This window comes from Eurytemora carolleeae, unplaced genomic scaffold (genome assembly GCF_000591075.1).
Source record: "Eurytemora carolleeae unplaced genomic scaffold, Eaff_2.0 scaffold1486, whole genome shotgun sequence".
NCBI lineage: Eukaryota > Metazoa > Arthropoda > Copepoda > Calanoida > Temoridae > Eurytemora > Eurytemora carolleeae.
Genome location: NW_019397405.1, coordinates 58,618 through 80,679, shown reverse-complemented (window position 1 = coordinate 80,679; position 22,062 = coordinate 58,618). Strand labels below are relative to the sequence as shown.

At 30.9% G+C, this 22,062-nt stretch overlaps 1 protein-coding gene and 1 long non-coding RNA gene across 2 annotated transcripts; one reads left to right on the top strand and one right to left on the bottom strand.

The window, feature by feature from the left end:
- The first annotated feature begins 8,456 nt into the window (after positions 1–8,456).
- On the top strand, positions 8,457–15,092 carry LOC111714113 (monocarboxylate transporter 10). Its single transcript, XM_023489153.1, has 6 exons — positions 8,457–8,542; positions 9,910–10,085; positions 12,359–12,460; positions 12,514–12,612; positions 13,659–13,774; positions 14,458–15,092. The coding sequence occupies exons 1-6, from the start codon at positions 8,535–8,537 to the stop codon at positions 14,509–14,511; spliced, it is 555 nt and encodes a 184-aa protein (XP_023344921.1). The 5' UTR covers positions 8,457–8,534; the 3' UTR covers positions 14,512–15,092.
- A 3,173-nt stretch (positions 15,093–18,265) lies between these two features.
- Positions 18,266–18,924, bottom strand: LOC111714112 (uncharacterized). Its single transcript, XR_002767891.1, has 2 exons — positions 18,837–18,924; positions 18,266–18,371 (listed from the first exon to the last, which is right to left on the bottom strand). It is a non-coding gene; the product is annotated as an uncharacterized LOC111714112 (long non-coding RNA).
- Positions 18,925–22,062: the final 3,138 nt, after the last annotated feature.

Sequence of the window (22,062 nt, the reverse complement as noted above, 5' to 3'; positions counted from 1 at the left end):
TCTATCTATCTATTATTCTACTTTAAAGGAAATGAGCTATTCCCAAAAATTCTGATCTTCTAATACCTGTATCATTACAACCTGATGGTGTGAACCTTCAATATTTCAAACTATCATTATGTGATCTAAAATTTAGAATTCATCTAAAAACTCCTTTAATTTTCATTTAATCCCAAATTCTTACTTAAAACAATTGTTTTGTTGAAAATTAAAAATATTTTCTAAATTTTTTCTTTTTGAATTGTTAAATTATCAAATTGTTGAAAACTTTAAATGCTTCTAAAAAGTCTGTCTCATAATTAATGTAATCCTCTGGTTCTATTCACATTTGTACCCAGTAAACCTTCGTATGATCAAAAGTGATAAGGATATCCTTGTTTTCGACCTAAAAATCGAGGATTTTGAGCAGAAGCGCAAATGCTAAAAATAGAATTTAATAGAATTAAACACTATTTTTTATAGATTTTTCTATTTATTACTTTTGAATTTTTAATCTTATAAATTGGATACATTTGATACAGAAATACTATTGTTTTTATAGATATAAGGCGACTTTTTTACTCTGTTACTCATATATTGCATGTATGTTAAGGGATACCATAGTAAATCGTGCATGCAACCTTTAAATTGGAATGTATCTTTAACTTCTAAATCGTAATTTTCCACAAGAGAAAATGCTGAAAATTATTTGTATTCAAAATTTGCTGAAATAATTATTTTCTTATTTTGCACACTTCAAGGGAAATAACGCAAAACGTGTTGATAATTATTTTAGCATGGTATATTACATAATACTAGAAAACAATTGACTCATACAAATACTATGTTTAGAAAAATTCAAGGCATTTACCTTTCTACAGACTTCATTGGTTTATTAAATTATTTTTTGGAATAAAAAATACGCGGATTTTTTTATTGACATTGAAATGCAAAGTATTTTTTTTTATCCTTAAAACTTTAATCCTCAATCCCGATTGCTAAATCTTTATCTCCATTGTCGACCATTTTGATTTCCCTTTTATTCCTCTCTTTTGGACCAATGGGAATTCTCTCATGGATTGCGCGCGGAAAAATTCAAAATGTCTCGGCTTCTGATTGGCTGTTCGGGTTTCTCCAAACGCTACTCTGATTGGTTGAATTTTATTCACTTTCCTGGATACTAACTAAAGATTAAATCAATCTTGAGATTAATAAAATGAGGAAATTAAGCATTGATCTCGATATCCACAATTCTAAAGTTCTCAGCTCAGGGGTAGCCGTAGTACATTTGAATTTCCGAGCCGGGTCAACCTTTCCGGTCCCAGTTTGTACTGTATCGCCCGGACATTGGGTAAATAAAGCAAACACTCAATAGGACTAGCCGGTGCAACAAGGTTGACGCGGTCAAACTTTAGGTTGAATTTACTTTTACTAAAGGGTCAGGGATGCGTGATAACACCAAAATAAAAATAAAACAGACTGTTCAGAATTTTGCTAATTACTTTTTAATATAATTCAAAAATGTTTAGGGCAACAATAAAGTATAAGTAGCAAACCAGTTACAAAAATTTAAAAATTGAAAACCTTTCTTAGTAATCTGGATCTATATGAACATTTTGGACATAAGGAGCATTGTCAAAGTACGGAAATTACTGCGCTAAACTTCTCCAGTGTTAAAGGAATTGAGTCTTTGCCACAAACTCTGGTTATTAAATCCCTATATCTTAACAACCCAATGTTGTAGACCTTAGATATTTCAAACTTTGACTTCTGTTATATCAAATAATCAAAGTTTAAAATATCTAAGGTTTACATAATTTGGTTGTAGATATATAGGTATTAGAAAATTGGGATTTGTTGCTAAGACTCAATTCCTTTATCATCTAAGGATGTCAAAACTTTTTTGCCGTTTAAGAATCAGACTTAAAATATTTCAGTAATAATAGGTTTTTTTCATAATTTTGCTGCATCAACTCTGACTTGATCTGGCTAAAATAAAAAGTCACGTGACTGACTACTCTCTCTTTCTTTTCTTAAACTGAATAAATAATATAAAAAAATTAAAAATATTTTTGAATTCTTAAAAACTCATAGCTACTCCAGCCACGTCCCTTGAATTTGAAAACACTATGGAAAAAACAAGGATGTAATGCAAGGAAAGTTTATTGCGGTCGTGTGTACTCTGCGTACACATTGAAACCAGTTATCTCTGGGCTGAATTTGTAAACAAGAATAGATGCATCAGTGTTCGTTTAGTATCCGAGGAGGTTAAAAGCATTTAATTTTGATAATTTTGATAATTCACCTAATAGTTTCCTATGACCAGAATATTTCATTGACTTTTTATGTGTTTACATTACCGCCCAGAGATAGTACACTGCAGTACAAAAGATGCGTACACCTCTGAAATAACTTTCCTTGCATTATAACCTTGATTGTACTCCCCTTCTCCAGTTGTACTTTGTGTGTAAAATTCCTCACATTACGATTATATCATGTGATACAAGAACATATATTTATCCCATTTACATTCTTAGAAACAAATATACAGACATCTATTTCCGTTTAGTTACGATCGGGCCGACTTTTAAGTGTCAATAAACTTATCACTTTTTATATCAATCCAGACTGTTATGAAAAGTTGCATCGATTTTAAGATTTTAAGACTTTTAACAGTCTCAACGCCTTATGATTTGAATTTACAGTACTAACTTACTCTTAACCTTGGGCTCCCAGTGTTTCTGACCCTAGGATATTAAAGTTTAAAGTGAGTGTCTTCCTTGTTATTGAGTGATATTTGAAGCAATACATTTCTACAGTGAAAATAAATTTTAGAAGAAAAGTGTGATGAACGGGATTATACATGTAATTTCATGTGACCTTCCATTCAAACATAATTATGCACGATATTCTATGCGACATTACTGGTACGACTTTAGTTTGACGTGAATTTTACTTTAGTTTGACGTGAAATTTACTTTAGTTTGGCGTGAAATTTACTTTAGTTTGACGTGAAATTTACTTTAGTTTGACGTGAAATTTACTTTAGTTTGACGTGAAATTTACTTTAGTTTGGCGTGAAATTTACTTTAGTTTGAAGTAAATTTACTTTAGTTTGACGTGGAATTTACTTTAGTTTGACGTGAAATTTACTTTAGTTTGGCGTGAATTTACTTTAGTTAGACGTGAAATTTACTTTAGTTTGGCGTGAATTTACTTTAGTTTGGCGTAAAATTTACTTTAGTTTGACGTGCTGCACAGTGCACACCACAGACTACACAGACTGCTCAGACACTCTACCTGGATAGGCTGAGCAGGCCTATAGTGTCCCGGCACGCCATGCTACGGTTCCATTTAATGTTTTTTGACTGACATCTCACGGCCATTTGTTGCATTCAGGGGTTAAGTTTTACAACGTTTAAAGAAATACTCCAATTTATAACATAAAACATAATGTTTATGAATATTGTTTATTTTCAAAGATTTTTCATTTCCTATTCAAAGGATCCCTAAATATCCCTGAATACAGATGATTGCTGATTGGTCGTGTACAGTACCTGTACACAATTGAACATGTTGTGGAAAATATTATAGGTGTTAATCGATCTCTGTAACTCTCTTATCTTTGGTAAACACACTTTTATATTTACAAATTAAACTGAATCTAATTTCATTTTAGTTTTAACTAGACAACTAGAAAACTAGAGAACTAGAGAACTAAACACGCCGTAAGAAAGTGATTTTACTGTTAAAAATAACTTTAAATAAAATGAATTTGTCATAAAATATGTTTCCTATAAAATATCTTTCTGTCTATTTATTTATATATCCATCTATCATTTTATCTATCTAATTCTATATATATGAATGTATATAATGAGCTCCAAATGTTTTATATATAAATATTTTTCTTGCCTAGTGTAAACTTAATAAAGCCTGGATCACATATATAGATACAGAGTCACCCACAAAGGATGAGACTGTAAAGACGACTTAAATCTCATACAATATGAAGATCCCAAGTTTATACTAAGTCTACGGTTTTCATAATGTCTTTAAATCGTAATTAAATGATTTTGCAAAGAAAGTTGTAGAAAATCATGAAGTTAAGGTAAAAGATTATATAACCAAAGAGAATAGAATATATATTAGAGTGGAATTTACTAGAAAAAAGTGTAAAACGGCCATTTTGTTGTACTGTTTCCATACTGCAGGTGTACTTCACATATTTGTGCTATATAACCTTTTGGGCCCTGGAACATCATTTTATAGAAAATCTAAAATTAATATTGAAAGAAAACCAAATTATGAAATAGGCTGGTTTCCTAATTAACCAATGATCATTTCACATAGACCCTATGCCTATCACTTTACAAATGATGATTTTCCGTTATAACTATAAATCAAATGATGTTTTTTATTTACCTAATCAAAATTGAAATGGATAGTCTAGGGAATATACTATATTAATATACTCTACTGCATATGATTTGTGAATTTTTACATGATTTGTATACTTTGAACTTCCTTTTAGGCTGAAAGGGACTGACAAAATGCATACCGAGGGATCGTCTAAATTCCACTCTAATATATATTCTATTCTCTTTGTAAATAACTCCGTAAAGTCGTCTCTGAAGTCTCATCCGTTGTAAGAAACCCTGTATATTCAAGAATAAAAACACTTGAATGTACAATTTACTCTCTGTTAGATCAATAGTAATATAAACAATAAAAATGACTACAATAAGACCCATACAACTGTGGACGACGACATTTAAGGAATCTCATTTGTATTTCATGGTGGTATAAAGCTTAATTTTTATCAGCAGCTATATATAATCAACTTCTATATATATTATTGGCTTGTCTGTTTGTTTGTATCCAATAAACGTCAAAACGACTGAATCGATCGGGCCCAATTTTTTGAGGGAGCTCGTGAAACCCCAGGGAAGGTTTATGAACGATCAAATTTTCAAAAGTCTGAATCCATCAAAATTCGATTTTTGAAAATTTATAAAATCCAAGTAATCTGTTTTTAAAAATCCGCGAATTTTTTGTTTTTGTTTTATAAACAAGGAGAACCCTCATGTTATTTGTTAGCACGGATAACNGGGTCTACACTCCCTTTAAATAATATTTTGTAAACTAGGTTTGGGACTACACTCCCTTTAAATAATATTTTGTAAACTAGGTTTGGGTCTACACTCCCTTTAAATAATATTTTGTAAACTAGGTTTGGGACTACACACCCTTTAAATAATATTTTGTAAACTAGGTTTGGGACTACACTCCCTTTAAATAATATTTTATAAACTAGGTTTGGGTATACACTCCCTTTAAATAATATTTTGTAAACTAGGTTTGGGTCTTGGAATAATCTACCTGCCTAGACTGGATTGTATAACTCAATACTTTGATAAAAAACGTCCCTTTGTGACAGGTAAACTTTAGTTCATGAAATATCATTAGATTTTATTTTCGTAGCAACAACATTGTTGACTTTATTGTTGACTTTAACATTTATTTAAAGTAAAATGAAAAATGTTTTAAAATAATTTTACCAGCGGGGATTGACATTGGCTGGTTAGAAAATACCAAAGGAACTATTGACGAATATATGTGGTCACATCATGGGAGCGTTGTAGAGGTTCATGTTGGTGCAGGTGCAGAACAGCAGGAACTACTTAACGGGCTTGAGCGATTATGATGTCTCTAGATAGAACCCAGATTTATATATCTCGGAACATACAGCGGCATTCAGTGCACAGAGTCGTCTTGTATTTCCTTATATTTCCTTATATATCCTTATATTTCCTTATATTTCCTTATATTTCCTTATATTTCCTTATATTTCCTTATATTTCCTTATATTTCCTTATATATCCTTATATTTCCTTATATTTCCTTATATTTCCTTATATTTCTTTATATTTCCTTATATTTCTTTATATTTCCTTATATTTCCTTATATTTCCTTACATTTCCTTATATTTCCTTATATTTCCTTATATTTCCTTAAATTTCCTTATATTTCCTTGTATTTCCTTATATTTCGAATTTGTTTTAACAACCATATACAAATAAAGTAAATTACACGTGTCTTCAATCATAACTCCACATATTGATAATCTTTATGTTTGATATTTTTATATGTAACCAGATAAATCTTCCACTTCTCTCCCCTCCCCTTCCCCCCCTATCTTTCCTTGGTCTTTCATTATTTTTATTTTTAGGTTTGGCTATTTGTGGATCAGGATTAGGGACTTTTCTATTTGCTCCACTTACTCAAATGTAAGGACAGATGTTAGAATAGGACATAGGACAAGATAGGACAGGATAGGATAGGAGAGGACAGGATAGGACAGGATAGGACAGGATAGGGAAGGATAGGACAGGATAGGATAGGATAGGACAAATANTAAACCCTAAATATTAAATACTGAAGTAAATTTGGCATTTTGTTAGATGTTTCAAAATGCCCGTTCGTTATTTTGATGATATTATTATGAATGATGCATGTTTAGACTGCTAGATGCTCTGGGTTGGAAGATGGCAATGTTATCTATTAGTGGAATATGTTTGCTTAACAGTGTGTTCGCTATCTGCTTCAAACCTTTAGAATCTGTTCAGGTATTTAACAATATATTTGGTATGTCTCACAATGTTTTAGTTATTTCTAACATTATCTTAGAAATTCTGACAATGTTTTTGATATTTCTAACAAAATTTTAGATATTCAGACGGTGTTTTAGGTATTTCTAGCAACAATTGAGGTATTCTGACAATGTTTTAGGCATTATTAACAATAGTTGAGGTGTTCTAGCAATGTTTTAGGTATTTCTAACAATTGTGACAATTTATTAGGTATCTAAACAGTATTAAAGGATTGTCTGATCGTGCATTATATATTTCTAAGATAATGAATACTGTATTTTAAACTGACCTAAAATATTTGTTGTGTTAAGTTCTGAATTGCGCCGCAGTTTTCATAATTTTTCTTTTCTGACTTTCCCTTTTAACTTTTAAGCTTTGTATGTGTATACTGCGTACTTTGTAGTGTCTTTCCTTTTCTTAGACTTATACACAGAGTGTTCATCTATTCATCTATTCAGATATTTATCTATTCAACTATTTATCTATTCATCTATTCATCTATTCCTCTACTCCTCTTTTCCTCTATTCCTTTTTTCCACTATTCCTCTATTAATCTATTCATCTATTCATCTATTCATCTATTCACCTATTCATCTATTCATCTATTCATCTATTCATCTGTTTATCTATTCTTCTATTCATCTATTCATCATTTATCTATTCATCTATTTATAATTTATTCCTTAACTTCATTTATTCATTATTTCAATAATTCGTTAATTCAATAATTCATAAATTCATTAATTCATTTATTCAATTATTTATTTATTCATTTATTTATTAATTTATTTATTTAAATGCTCATCGTTTGCGAAAACTTGAGTTAAAAAGGATTAATTTCTAGCTTGTGTTGTTCCTCTATTCAAAGTATCAATATTGTAAACATTTGTATGTTCGGTTCAATGTGAACTTTGTTGATTCCCTTTTAAACATCCTACATTTGAATATATTTTCAGTAAACCTTATTTACATATTTTCAGTAAACCTTATTTACATATTTTCACTAAACCAGTCTTGATTTTTGAAGAAGAAATATAAAGAAAGTGTTTGAAAAAAGTTTTAAATTGTGATTTTTTCCAAAGAATTAGGTTTGTCAACTGGCCTAAATTTCCCACAAGTATTCTTACATATCTGAATACTTAGCAAGCGCGCATGAAATGTCGTCTTGAAATTTATTCAAAAATTTATGACAGCTGTAATGTTTCATCATTAATCTGCACAAAAAGAACTGTTTTTTTATTATTATTAATTCAAGGTAAATTAATAGCCCTTAAATATGAAGGTCAGCAATTGATATATTAAATTCGTTTTCCCGCGGTTTTTGATCTTAAATACGACATTGAGAATACGACATTATAAAAACTCTTGCTATGTATTCATATATCTGGGATTCACTATATGTAATATTTATGTACAGTTAAACCCTAAACGAGCCCTACATCGAAAGAATTTATCAAATGTCGTCTTGACAATTTTTCAATGGGGTTTATACTTATTTACGTAAATCTCAGTATTTGCGAAAATACATTAATAGCCATGAATATGCGGGAACAGTTTTAAAGAGTTTTATATAATCATTTAATTAAAAAACTAAATATCTGCAACATTCAATTATCAGAGACATTTGATGAATTCTTTTTAAGAATGGCTTAGTTAGGGTTTAACTGTACCTAAAAAATGTATATTATGCAAACCAATTTTCTTTATAAAAGAAAATAAAATAAATCAGAATTATTAAATTTTTAAAAAGTGATCAGAACTGTTTAGCGTACAATATTGGGCCAGCATGGACATATTGCTAATTGACAAAACTGATGTTTATTGATTTTTCCTTGTGGTGTAGTATTATTGGAATCAGTAATACCGTGGCTCGGCTTATCCTAGGTATCCTGTCTCAGCGAATGAACAGGTATGTGACACGGCTGAACCGAATTGGTCAAATTGTTTTTGTATTGAACACATGACTTTTGTTAGCTTAGATTTAAACCTTTTTTTAAATTTTTTATTCTGTTTCGCGTTATTTTGGAATTAAGAACAGAATTTGTAAAACTAAAATAAATTGCATCGTAATATTTAAATCTTGAATATATTTCGATCATAATTCCTCTTATTGAAAACCTATGAAGAAGAATAAAAATTCTAATAAAAAATTTCTAATAAACAACCCGATATATAACCGGATATATAACCGGATATATAACCGGATATATGATTGTGCTTAGAATCACTACTAGAGGAGGTACAATAGGTCACAAAGGCGCATCAGTAATGTGCTTGTGGATTATGTAAACTAAGTTTTCCAGATTATTCCTGTACAACACGTAGGGTTTCCAATCAAAATTCCGTTGCACGCAATTGCGCGGAATTGCACGCAACTGTTCTCGTATCGCGCACAATTTTTAGGAGTTTAGATTATTCCTGTATAAGACCTGTTTCTAGATTATTCCTGAATAACACCTGTTTCTAGATTATTCCTGTATAAGACCTGTTATTGATTATTCCTGTAAAACACCTGTTTCTAGATTATTCTTGTATAACACCTGTTTTTAGATTATTCCTGTATACCACATGTTTCTAGATTATTCCTGTATAACGTATGTTTCTAGATTATTCCTGTATAACACCTGTTTTTAGATTATTCCTGTATACCACCTGTTTCTAGAATATTCCTGTAGAACACCTGTTTCTAGATTATTCCTGTATAACACCTGTTTCTAGATTATTCCTGTATAACACCTGTTTCTAGATTATTCCTGTATACCACCTGTTTCTAGATTATTCCTGTATAACACCTGTTTCTACATTATTACTGTATACCACCTGTTTCTAGATTATTCCTGTATAACACCTGATTTTAGATTATTCCTGTATAACACCTGTTTTTAGATTATTCCTGTATAACACCTGTTCCTAGATTATTCCTGTATACCACCTGTTTCTAGATTATTCCTGTATAACATCTGTTTCTAGATTATTCCTGTATACCACCTATTTCTAGATTATTCCTGTATAACACCTGTTCCTAGAGTATTCCTGTATAACACCTGTTTCTAAAATGTGCTGTAAAACACCTGTTCTTAGATTATTCCTGTATATCATCTGTTTCTAAAATGTGCTGTATAACACCTGTTCTTAGATTATTCCTGTTAATTATCTGTTTCTAGATTATTCCTGTATAACACTTGTGTCCAGATTATTCCTGTATATCATCTGTTTCTAGATTATTCCTGTATAACACCTGTTTCTAGATTATTCCTGTATAACACCTGTTTCTAGATTATTCCTCTATAACACCTGCCTGGTTATCTGTGGATTGTGTATGAGTGTCTCTAACTACCTTCAGCCAATGTTTGCTGCTCTGACCGGCTCTGACTGTCTTCTACCTGATCTACCTGATCTACCTGATGGGAACACTACACTAGCCTGCCTAGCAAATAATTGTACTTCTACAGGTACAAGCTGACCTGCCTGACCTACTTGACCTACGTAACATGCCTGAACTTCCTGACCTACCTAACTTACCTGACGTAGCTGCCCTACCTTACCTACTTGACCTTATACCTGACCTAAACCTAACTTACCTAACCTGCCTGACCTACCTAACCAACATGACCTACCTAACCCATCTGACCTTCAGGATCTACATGACCAACATGACCTACATCACCTACCTAACCAATTAACCTTATACCTAACCTACCTGATCTACCTAACTTACCTAACCTACCTGACCTACCGCCTGATTTCCTGACCTACCTAACTTAATAGACCTTCTACCTGACCTATCTGACCAACCTGACCTGTTTGACCTATCTGACGTAACTAACCTACCTAACATGACCTTCCTGAATTACCTTACCTACCTGACATACCTTACCTACCTGACCTATCTTACCTACCTGAACCTACCTTACTTACCTGACCTACCTTACCTACCTTACCTACCTGACCTACCTGACCTACCTGACCTACCTGACCTACCTAACCTACCTAACCTACCTGACTTACCTTACCTACCTGACCTACCTACCTACCTACCTGAAACCAGAAAACTCGCGAATCGGAAAAGACACCTTTTAGAATCAAATTATAAGACTTAACAACTGTGCAGTGCAAACAGACCTATATTTCACTAAATTAGGGATTTAACAAGTGTTTAGTGCTTTTTAACAACATCAAATAAACTTAAGTTGTGCTATAATGTCGTCTTCATATTCCATTGTTTTCTGCATATCACTGTTCCTACACTAAAGATGCATTATGAAAAGATATAAAGAAAGATAAAAAAGAAAAACAACAAAATCTATGAAACTTGATGTCAAAAAATGTAAAGGTAGAAGCAAGAGGGAAAAGAAAAACTGTAAAATATAAAAAGTAAATGTGGAGAAAAAAAAGTTCCAAGCTAGCGACAAAAAAGATAAATAAAAAAAAGGAAAGAACATATAGGAAGCAAAAAGAAAAACAACTCAAACCATTGAATTTAGATAAAAATAAATTAACCAAGAAATATAAAAAAGAAGAACACACGAACTCAACTCAAAAACTAAATAAACATTGTTAAAAGCTTTAAATCTAATCAAGTTCAAAAAAGAATTTCAAGAATGTAAAATCATGTAATTCTGAAAAAATTTATAATTTTTAAACATATGTCACAACGTTAAGTGTTGCAGTTCGTTTTTAAATGACTAAGTACATTTCTTCACAAAAAACTTAACTTCTTACGCGATTGATTTTTTATGGGATAAAAATTGAAAAAAGTTTTGCTAAACATTTTTAAAAATTTTTTTATGGCTCAATCTGTAGAGAGTGTTATCTGTTAAAAGTTTAAACGTTATATATTTCATTAGATATTAAAAATGAAGCAAAAAGTAAGTTATGATCAAAAATTTAGAATTTCAAAATCCAAGTTAAAAAAATATAACAAGTGATGAATAAATACGCAGGGACGTACTTTTATTCATCCCCCTCCCCAAATTATCAAAAATCATTAAATTCTAAATAATATTCACCCCTGTAAATACGCTCAGAGAACATATTCATTGCCCCCGTGTTATAAAATCAAATTAAAAAACTTTTCCAGTTTAATGTTTAAAACATTTTAAACTCATTTGTCTCGAATTTCTTTCGAATAAAATACATTTGAAATGCTTCTCACTGTGCACTGTTCACAGTGAACTGTGCACGTTTTCGATTTGTTTGATCAAGGACAACGAAGATATCCTTGTATTTCCAGCTGAAAAAGTGTGTTATCTGTTCATTTCCAGCTAAACAAGTGTGTTATTTGTTCATTTTCAGCTAAACAAGTGTGTTATCTGTTCATTTCCAGCTAAACAAGTGTGTTATCTGTTCATTTTCAGCTAAACAAGTGTGTTATCTGTTCATTTCCAGCTAAACAAGTGTGTTATCTGTTCATTTCCAGCTAAACAAGTGTATTATCTGTTCATTTTCAGCTAAACAAGTGTGTTATCTGTTCATTTCCAGCTAAACAAGTGTGTTATCTGTTCATTTCCAGCTAAACAAGTGTGTTATCTGTTCATTTTCAGCTAAACAAGTGTGTTATCTGGAGTAGTAGATATATAGATGGATAGACAGAGATAGATAGATAGATAGATAGATATATCTAGATATCTAGATATCTAGGTAGATAGATAGATAGATAGATAGAAAGAACATGAACATGAACATGAACATGAGCATAACCATGAATGAACACCTGCTACTCTAGATGTAGTAGTAGTATGGGCCTGTAGTGCGTATGTGGGTCAGCTTGTCTATGCTGTTATATACGGTATAACTAGCGCAGCATACGTTCTTCTAACCACACTAGGTAGTTATAATAATTTAATAATAATAATAATAATAACAGTAATAATAATCTAGTATTGGCTGATCTCCTGGGTCCAGATATGTTTACAAACAGTTTTGGTCTTCTCCTTCTATTCCAGGGCGTTGCAACTTTAATTGGACCTCCCATTGTTGGTAAGCACAAAGATGATGCAATTTTAAACCAGAAATTCAGAGTTCTTAAAAATTAGACCAATTCAGATCTTCAAAATCTTATTTGATGCATGTTTATTACGAAAAAGAAATTGCTTTCCTCAATAGACGAAAGGAATGACTTTTCCAAAAAAACCGAAATTAATTTGGAATTTTTCACCTACTTTCATAGTTTTTAGCTATACATTCTGTTAAAATAGATAGAATGCTATTAAATTAAAAATTAAATCATAACATTATTTTTAAAACTGTCTTTTAAAATCAAAAATACTTCCGAGGAAGTCTGGTTTTGGGAAGTGTAATTACAGTGCATGCCAATTCTTGAACTTGAACAAAGTGATGTCAAGTGCATGCCACTTCCTGAACATGAACATAGTGATGTCAAGTGCATGCCACTTCCTGAACATGAACATAGTGATGTCAAGTACATGCCACTTCCTGAACATGAACATAGTGATGTCAAATGCATGCCACTTCATGAACATGAACATAGTGATGTCAAGTGCATGCCACTTCCTGAACATGAACATAGTGGTTTCAATTGCATGCCGCTTCATGAACATGCACATTATGATGTCAAGTAAATGCCACTTCCTAAACATGAACATAGTGATGTCAAGTGCATGCCACTACATGAACATGAACATAGTGATGTTAAGTGCATGCCACTTCATGAACATGAAAATAGTGATGTCAAGTGCATGCCACTTCCTGAACATGAACATAGTGATGTCAATTGCATGCCACTTCATGAACATGAACATAGTGATGTCAAGTGCATGCCACTTCATGAACATTAACATAGTTATGTCAAGTGCATGCTACTTCCTGAACATGAACATAGTGATGTCAAGTGCATGCCACTTCATGAACATTAACATAGTGATGTCAAGGGCATGCCACTTCATGAACATGATCATAGTTATGTCAAGTGCATGCCACTTCCTGAACATGAACATAGTGATGTCAAGTGCATGCCACTTCATGAACATGAACATAGTGTCGTCAATGATTGTTCTTTCTTCTAGGTTTTATGTTTGATGGGAGTGGAAGCTATGATATGGGATTTGTTCTCATGGGAACTATGATTTCTATCTCAGGGTTTATGCTCTACCCTATACCCTGTGTACAATCAGCTTTACAGGTATGTCAGATAAAAAGGTACGTAATCCCTTGTACATTCACCTATACATGTACATAATTTCTGGTATACAGGTACATAATACCTTGTAAAGTCAGCTGTACTAGTCATAATCGCTCGTACAGACATCTATACAGTTACATATAATCTCTTGTACAGTCAGGTATACAGGTAGATAATCCCTTGTACAGTTTGCTGTACTTGTCATAATCCCTTGTACAGTCAGCTATACAGGTAGATAATCCCTTGAAAAGTCAGCTTTACAGGTCATAATTCGTAGTACAGTCACCTATACAGGTACATATAATCCCTTGTACAATCAGCTATACAGGTACATAATCCCTTGAACGGTCAGCTATAACAGTACATAATCCCTTGTACAGTCAGCTGTAAAGGTACATAGTCTCTTGTACAGCTACAGCTGTACAAATAGCTAACCCTTTGTACAGTCAGCTGTACCGGTGCAAAACTCTTTGTACAGTAAGCTGTACAAAGTTGACCGATTTGCTTCAAATTTTAATTGGAGAACTCCCTATAATTTTCTTAATTTGGTCTTGGTCTTCTTAGTCTTAAAAAAAACTTTGTTTCCCGGCAAAGTTTGGTTCACAAGCTAGTAATTTTTGAAATTGAAGAAAATATTATTTGAAAATTATATAATATAATAAAAATTATTGTTTTTTTTCTAGAAGAAAGCGGACAGATCTAATATGAACAGATCGGAGACAGCTGTAACAATATGACAACACAACATTCCCACCTCTTGCTAAACAATTTCAACCATTTTCCCGGGAAATTTAAAAATTGGTGGGAAAACTATTGTTTTTTCAAAATGGCGTCTTATTTCTCAAACTATTTAGTTGTAAAATTCCTACAAATGTTTTTATCTAAAATGTATATTGTTATCGGACAAAACTTGGTACTTCCGCGACGATTTGCTTTCTTGAAAAAATGTTTAAAAAAGAAAGTATGAAAAAAATTTCACAAAAATAATTTTATCTTTTGTACTTTCTCTGTTTTTGTAGTATTAAAAGTAGCTTTAGATTGGTCATATATTAATATTTTTTCTGCTTATCTGATTTAAACAGGATAGAAAAGGCCAAAAAATATATTTAGTTTAAAATTACTACAACGTTTCTCTAAAATAATGGAAAAAAATCTCAAAAAGGAAAAAAATCTCAAAGAGGAAACAAATCTCAAAACGAAAGTGTATCTCTAATTAGCAATTCACAAACAGTATAAATATGACACTGTGGTTATTAATAGTTTAATATTAACACAATTTGATGCAAAAATAAAAAAACACAAAAAATTTATGAAAAAGAAAATAATTTTTGTCACGAATTCTAATTATTTAATTTCTATATCTATGCGACCCAATGTCGTAGACCTTTCATATTTTAATCTATGAATTCTGTTAGATCAAAAGATTCAAAGTTTGAAATATCAAAGGTTTACACCATCATGTTGCAAAGATATAGGGATACAAAAATTTGAGTTTGTGGCAAAAACTCAATTCCTTTTTAACAATAATTAAATAAGGAGACTCCTGTAGACGTAATTTCAAGATATCCTTCATTTAAAGAGTTACAACTCTGATTCACAACAGCACCCTTTCAATTTTCAATTTTCAATTTCAATATTTTTCTAATGGTCACTGAGATATAGGTTTAAAAGTTTAATTTCAACTGACCCTCAATGCAAAGAAGAAAATGCCAGATTTACAAGGACACCCTTTTAAACATAATTTAAATAAAAAATGTGAAAGATAACGTTTTCTAACTATTTTATATTTATGTGAATTTCTCTAGTCTATCGTTTAAGTAAGAAATGCGCGAGTAACTTTCCCAGAGAAACCATAAATCAAAATAAACATAAAGTTTTAATTCAGACTTGCTCAGACACAGATTTTAATGGTACCGTTGTAAATCGGACATTCCCATCTTTGCACGGAGGTTAATGTGAAATTACACCCGTAGTCTCTTAAAATTGAGGTAAATTGAGAGTAAGACTGTTGAAAACTTACTTCTATTAAATGTTCCTGTTAAGAATTGTTGTTACTTTTGTACCAGTGGATTTTATACCATTCATAGACTCAACAAATTACAGATTTATATGTAATATACTTCTGTTTAATAATTAATATATTAAACTCTCCATGCTATTGAAATAATAATTTGCCAAAACCAAGATACTAAAACTATGTAAAAATCGTTAAAATATGTAAATTTGTTACGTAAATTATATATAAGTGTAAATAAATATTCGTAAATTAAATACGTCACTATTATTTTTTTTGTATGTTTAGAACCTTCCAATAATTTATACATCCGAGCAATGAACTTACAAAGTTTTTTAGATTATTTAGAAAAATGTTACAAGTAAAAATACACAGCTACATTGTTTTATGGTTGTGAAATTTATTATTCCTAAAATTAGTTTTCTCGCAATGTTTTCATTTTCATCCTATTTTCATCATTATTTTCAAACTTTTTTTTCTCTACTTGATACAGAAAAAAAAGATTTTTGAAATTTTTTTTAAATCCACCAATAAAACTGATCATTTTATAATACACAAAGTATAAATAGCTCCAAGGAATGAAACAGTTAAAAGCTATGATTGCAATATAAGAATAAGTGTGTCAGTTTCAAAAAAAAAATATATGCACAGTCATCGTAGTACATATTAATACAATAAAGACGACTTTTAATTTTAATTATTGATTTCTACCAAGCATTCAAACAGAGAGAAGCTGTCAATTAACAGCTTTTCTTTGTTTACTTGCAAACTTGTAATTTAAAAAAAGCTTGTTAAAAACAAAACTCAAACAGAAAAGTCGTCTTTATAGTTTTGATATCTAGGCTAGGCTTCCTAATTGTTACTAGCTAAAGTTTTCTATTGAGAATATATTTATATATTTTATATAATTGATCATTATCAATACTCCCAATTATTTTTTGTGTCTGGCCAAGACCCCGTCCAAGCTCCAGAAAATGTTATTAAAATGAACTTTTTGCAACACGGTAGAACTTCAAAAAACTTTGCCTTATTTAAAAGTAAATATTCCTGTTTTAAGATTAGTTCATCTTTCAAATTTCATAAATGTAAATTTAAAAAGAACAAGTTATTCTTTGGTTTGTCGAATTCAAGGTCAAATCCAATCAATAGATAGATTGATAGGTACACAAACTGTGTCCAAAAATGTCGCGAAATGACTAAATTTCAACATTATAAAACTTAATTTAATTAGTCATAAGAACAATTTCCAACATCAACTTGACATAAAACATAGATTTTCAATTATTATCACATTAATTTCAATTTTCGATCAAACTGTGCTTTTGATTCATCTCTACAAATAATTTCGGTCAAACTTTTTAGATTGAACCGTTTACCTACATCAAGAGCACAGATGTACTTGAGAGGAAGATCTGAGATGATAGATTCTAGTCGAGAGTTTATGAAGCTTGTGGGGAGTTCCGATCAACTTAAGCAGAGCATGACTTGGTGTGATATCTCAAGAAGTATCTTGATATTTTGAGCTCATAGTTTGGTAGCTTAACACCTGATACATTGAGAGCAGAGACACAAATGCTTCAAATTGAGTTCAAAATTTAAAAGTTGTAATATATGAATGATTCTAATTTAAAACTTGAATTTGTAAAAGAAATAAGACGATTTTAATAATTTTCTCTTTCAATCTGAATTCAAACCGACATCAGCCTCTATACCCCCTTCTATTTTTCATGAACAATTCTTTTAAGGCTAACAGCTAGGCTTAATAGTACTGTCTGAACTAAGTAAATATTCAAACTTGTTTTTTGTAAAGAAGCCTTTGAAGCGAATTTACACATTTTTGTTTTCTTTAATAAACACATTTAGTTTTAAAAATTTGCAAATATTGCATGTTTGAATTCATTGGGTCAAGGGCTTTTTACGCAATTTTTGTGTTTGCACATGCTTAGCTTAATAACTGGAGTACGCATAAAATATTTGGATTTGGACGGAGAAGTTATACTCATAAATGTGAATATCAAAAATTATGTTTAAATTTTGTTTTTCTTAAACTGTGTCCTAAAAAACTAGAAAATCTTTGCAGAAAAAATTGTTACAAAACTTTTGCCAAGAACAAAATTATTAAAAAGACAAATGAATTAAATAATTTAAAAAATATTTGTATGTTTTAGACAATGCTAAATTTTACCCTTAAAAGAAAAATAATGACAAAAATGAACCTTAACTAAAGTTACATAACTGAACATAGGTTAATTCAGACAAACTTTATTAATAGTTTTTTAAAACATATCAAGTCATTACATAATGTTGGGAGTTTTCATCGAAACGATCTCGATATATTGGTGGTGGTTGTGGGGGTGGTGCAAATGTTTTTAAAATATATCAAGATNCTAAAGTTACATAACTGAACATAGGTTAATTCAGACAAACTTTATTAATAGTTTTTTAAAACATATCAAGTCATTACATAATGTTGGGAGTTTTCATCGAAACGATCTCGATATATTGGTGGTGGTTGTGGGGGTGGTGCAAATGTTCTTAAAATTTGGCTAAATCTATAATCTGTTCCCGCTTCTGGTCCCAGCACTGAAAATAGAAAAGTAAGATTAAAAATGTTTGTGAACAATTAGCAAACAATGAAAGATCATTCAAAGAAAAAAACTATGGTTCTATAAAAAAATTAAAATCGTTATCATTGTTTCCATTTTATGGATCAGACCGTTAATGAAATATTTTTTAATCGTTTATTCATACTAGACAAGCAAATATTATGAACAATCATTTTAAAACCATTTTTTTTTACTAAATTAAACTTTTTATTAAAAAAACAGATGAAAATAAACAACAATTTCAAAAACGAAGGAATTAAATTTTTTTCTAAACAACTGTCGTTAATGAATGATAGTTTTTTACTGAACGAACGATTTCACTGAACGATCGTTCAGTGAAAATAATGAATGAAAAAGATTCAAAATGAACGATAATTTTGCAAACAAACATCATCAATTTTTTCTCTGACCTGACCTGACCTGACCTGACCTGAAACCTAACCTTGTGGTCTCTTCCCACTAGAATCTGCTGGTTCTATTTCTGGACCCTCTTCCGTAGTTTCAATTAAAAAACTTTTACATCTTCCTTGATTCAAAGATACAATTTGGGAACTTCATCTTTGCTATAAATATAAAAAACTAAATATTAAAAATAAGGGCGTTAATTTTACGTTTAAAAAGTGCTTTTATAGTTTCGTAAAGAAAAAAAAACTATTATTTTGTCGAAACTTTTCCAATACATTTTTAATGCGTTTTTATTTTAAAGATACTAGCTAAAATGCCCGGCGTTGCCCGTGGTAAAAAAAAATTTTCAAATTTTTTAAAGCTTAAAACACAACCCCAGGCCACAAAAGTTTTAGCCCATTTGGTCCAGCCGTTTGGCCAGCTATAGGCAACACATTTATATATACATATATAAATATGTACATGTGAATGTCTTGTTTTATTATTACAGAATATTTAAACCTTAAACTAACAAAAAGGAAATGATTATTCGTCTCAAACTCTAATCTTTAAATATTTGCAACCTGATGGTGACAACTTTTGTTATTTAAAACTTTCACTATTTGTGAAATCAGAATTCATAGTTTGAAATATTTAAGGCCTACAACATTGGACTGCAAAGATATAGAGATAAGAAAAATAAAATATATTCATATTATTTTATTCGGAATGGTTTATAAAATTAGAAAGTTGAATTTGATCTCTGCCTTGTGTTGTCAAAATAAAAATGACAGCAAAGAATATAATTCCTAGTTGGGATTTCATGATCAACTGATTTATTACAATTTACTTGTTTCAGTTTACAATTTAAAAATCGTATCAATTATAAATAATAAGAATTCTAATTATTATAAGAAAATTATAATAATAATTGATTCCACTTTGCAGTACGGAATTGTTATCAAAACAGTAAGTGGAGAGGTGTACAAACGTATCACCGCAGGAACTGAAAATTGTTTTATTTAGAGCTATGAGTAATATCTGGGGTTCTTTATAAAAGGTTTTAAATAATCGTTACTTTTTCCTGTTTTTCTGTCATTCTGAAGTTTATTTAGATTATTATATTTAAGTAGACTGTAAGAAATAATAATTTGTCAAAACCAAGATACTGAAACTTTGTAAAAATCGTTAAAATATGTAAATTTGTTATGTAAATTATATTTGTAAATAAAACTTGTCAATATTAATATGTTGGCTTATCCGTTTGTAGTTTTTTTGTCTGTTCAGAACCTTACACGTCCTCAGAGAAGGTTTGTGACTGGTCAAAGTTAAAAACAATAAGAAAGAATAAGACCCCAAAATATTTTTCTAATTCGTTCAGAAAATAGAAGCCCAAAGGAGCTACGCGCATGCCGCGTAGTATTACAAGAGAGAGCATGCGCGTAAATCCTTTGTGCCTCTGCATCAGGGTTATTGTGAACGAAAAACTCCTAAATCTTGTGAAGACGACATCTAGTGTTCTACTTGTATTGTTATTAATTTATCATAACAATTATAATACATCTGATCTATTTATAGATTTTCTGCTTATAATAAATGTTTATTTTTTTGACAAGCAAAGATCACTAGTGGTGAAATTTTGAACTACAATTAAGGTTTCCAGCGAAAAAAAAACTTTCGCAAAATATGCGAACGAAAGTTTTCATTCGTGTTCCTTTTAATCCAGGGGCGTAGTGGAGGTTTAGCCTAGCGTAAGCGCGCCAAAAAAAAATTTTGTGCACCCCCTAAAAAACCGGTACTAAGAAAAAATAGAGTTTAAAATCTATATTAATCTACCTGAAGGCTGACTATTAGTCATCTGACCATAAATACCAATCTTTTTAAATGAAACCCCGCGAAAAAAAATATTGTAAATAAGATTAACGTACAAGCATGGAACAACTAGACTACAAGAAAGAATCTGAGAAATAATCATAAAATGGACAAATTGTGACATTGTCGATAAGAAAAGTAAAAAATTATATATAATTGTTTACTGTTTAATAAATTAGAGCCTGCCTCTGGCTCTAGGGGGGGCCTAGGTTTAAATTATCTTGTTTACAATTTAGTCTATTTGCATTACGTTAGCAAGCTTGTTCACTATCTAGTTTGATTCCATTATGTTAGCAATCTAGGTCAAGATAGACAGATATAAAGATAGACAGATATAAAGATAGACAGATAGAAAGATAGACAGATAGACAGTTAGACATGTAGACATATAGACAGACAGAAAGAAAGACACACAGATAGATAGACAAGCAGATAGACAGGTAGATAGACAGAAAGTCAGGCTGACAGACTGACAGACATACGATAGACAGATAGATAGACAGACAGGTAGGTTGACATAAAGTCAGAAAGTCACATATGCATGCATGCATGCCGACACAGCTACATAATATGCTGACAATCCAACTCCAGGGGGGGGGATACAGAGAGATAGAAAACCATGATATTACGGCAGCAGATTGTCAACATAAACATTGCTGACACCAACTCCAGGGGGGGGGATACAGAGAGATAGAAAACCATGATATTACGGCAGCAGATTGTCAACATAAATTTTGCTGACACTCCTACTCCAGGGGGGGATACAGGGAGATAGAAAACCATGATATTACGGCAGCAGATTGCTGACAAACACTTGTCTACATGCCTGTTTATATAGACAAGACTAACAATCTAACAGTCACATGAGCGTATACCATGCAGATCTCTGAAAAGATAAATTGAGAAACATTAAAAAAAACGACAATTGCCCACAAAAAAAATCTCTGGTCAATTTTGCAAACTAATGAGGACAATTGTAGGATACGTAGATCCAGAATACTTTGATTTTTTTTTTTCAAGACTTTTTTTTGACTTTACCTCTGTAACTCATTAATATTTATAATAGACATTTAAGCAATTCAGAACTCCAGGGCAAATGTTTTTAGTAAACATTTAATCGGCAAATTCGAATCAATTTTTGCGTGAAGAACTTGCAACTTTTGAATTTGCATTGTGAGGTAACAAGGATCAAGTATGTGGTCATGGAGCATCTCAGTTTTTTTTAGCAACATATTTTTTATCTTTTTGTGCAACTACATTGTAAGTTGTTTTATATTATGTTTTTTTTGCCAGGATTTTTTCTTTTTTTCTTTTTTGTTTAGATAAAAAAACTACAATGTAAAAATCACAAGAAAACACATACTTTTCAAAATGAGAGCACAAAATATTTTGATACATAAAATTATTCAATT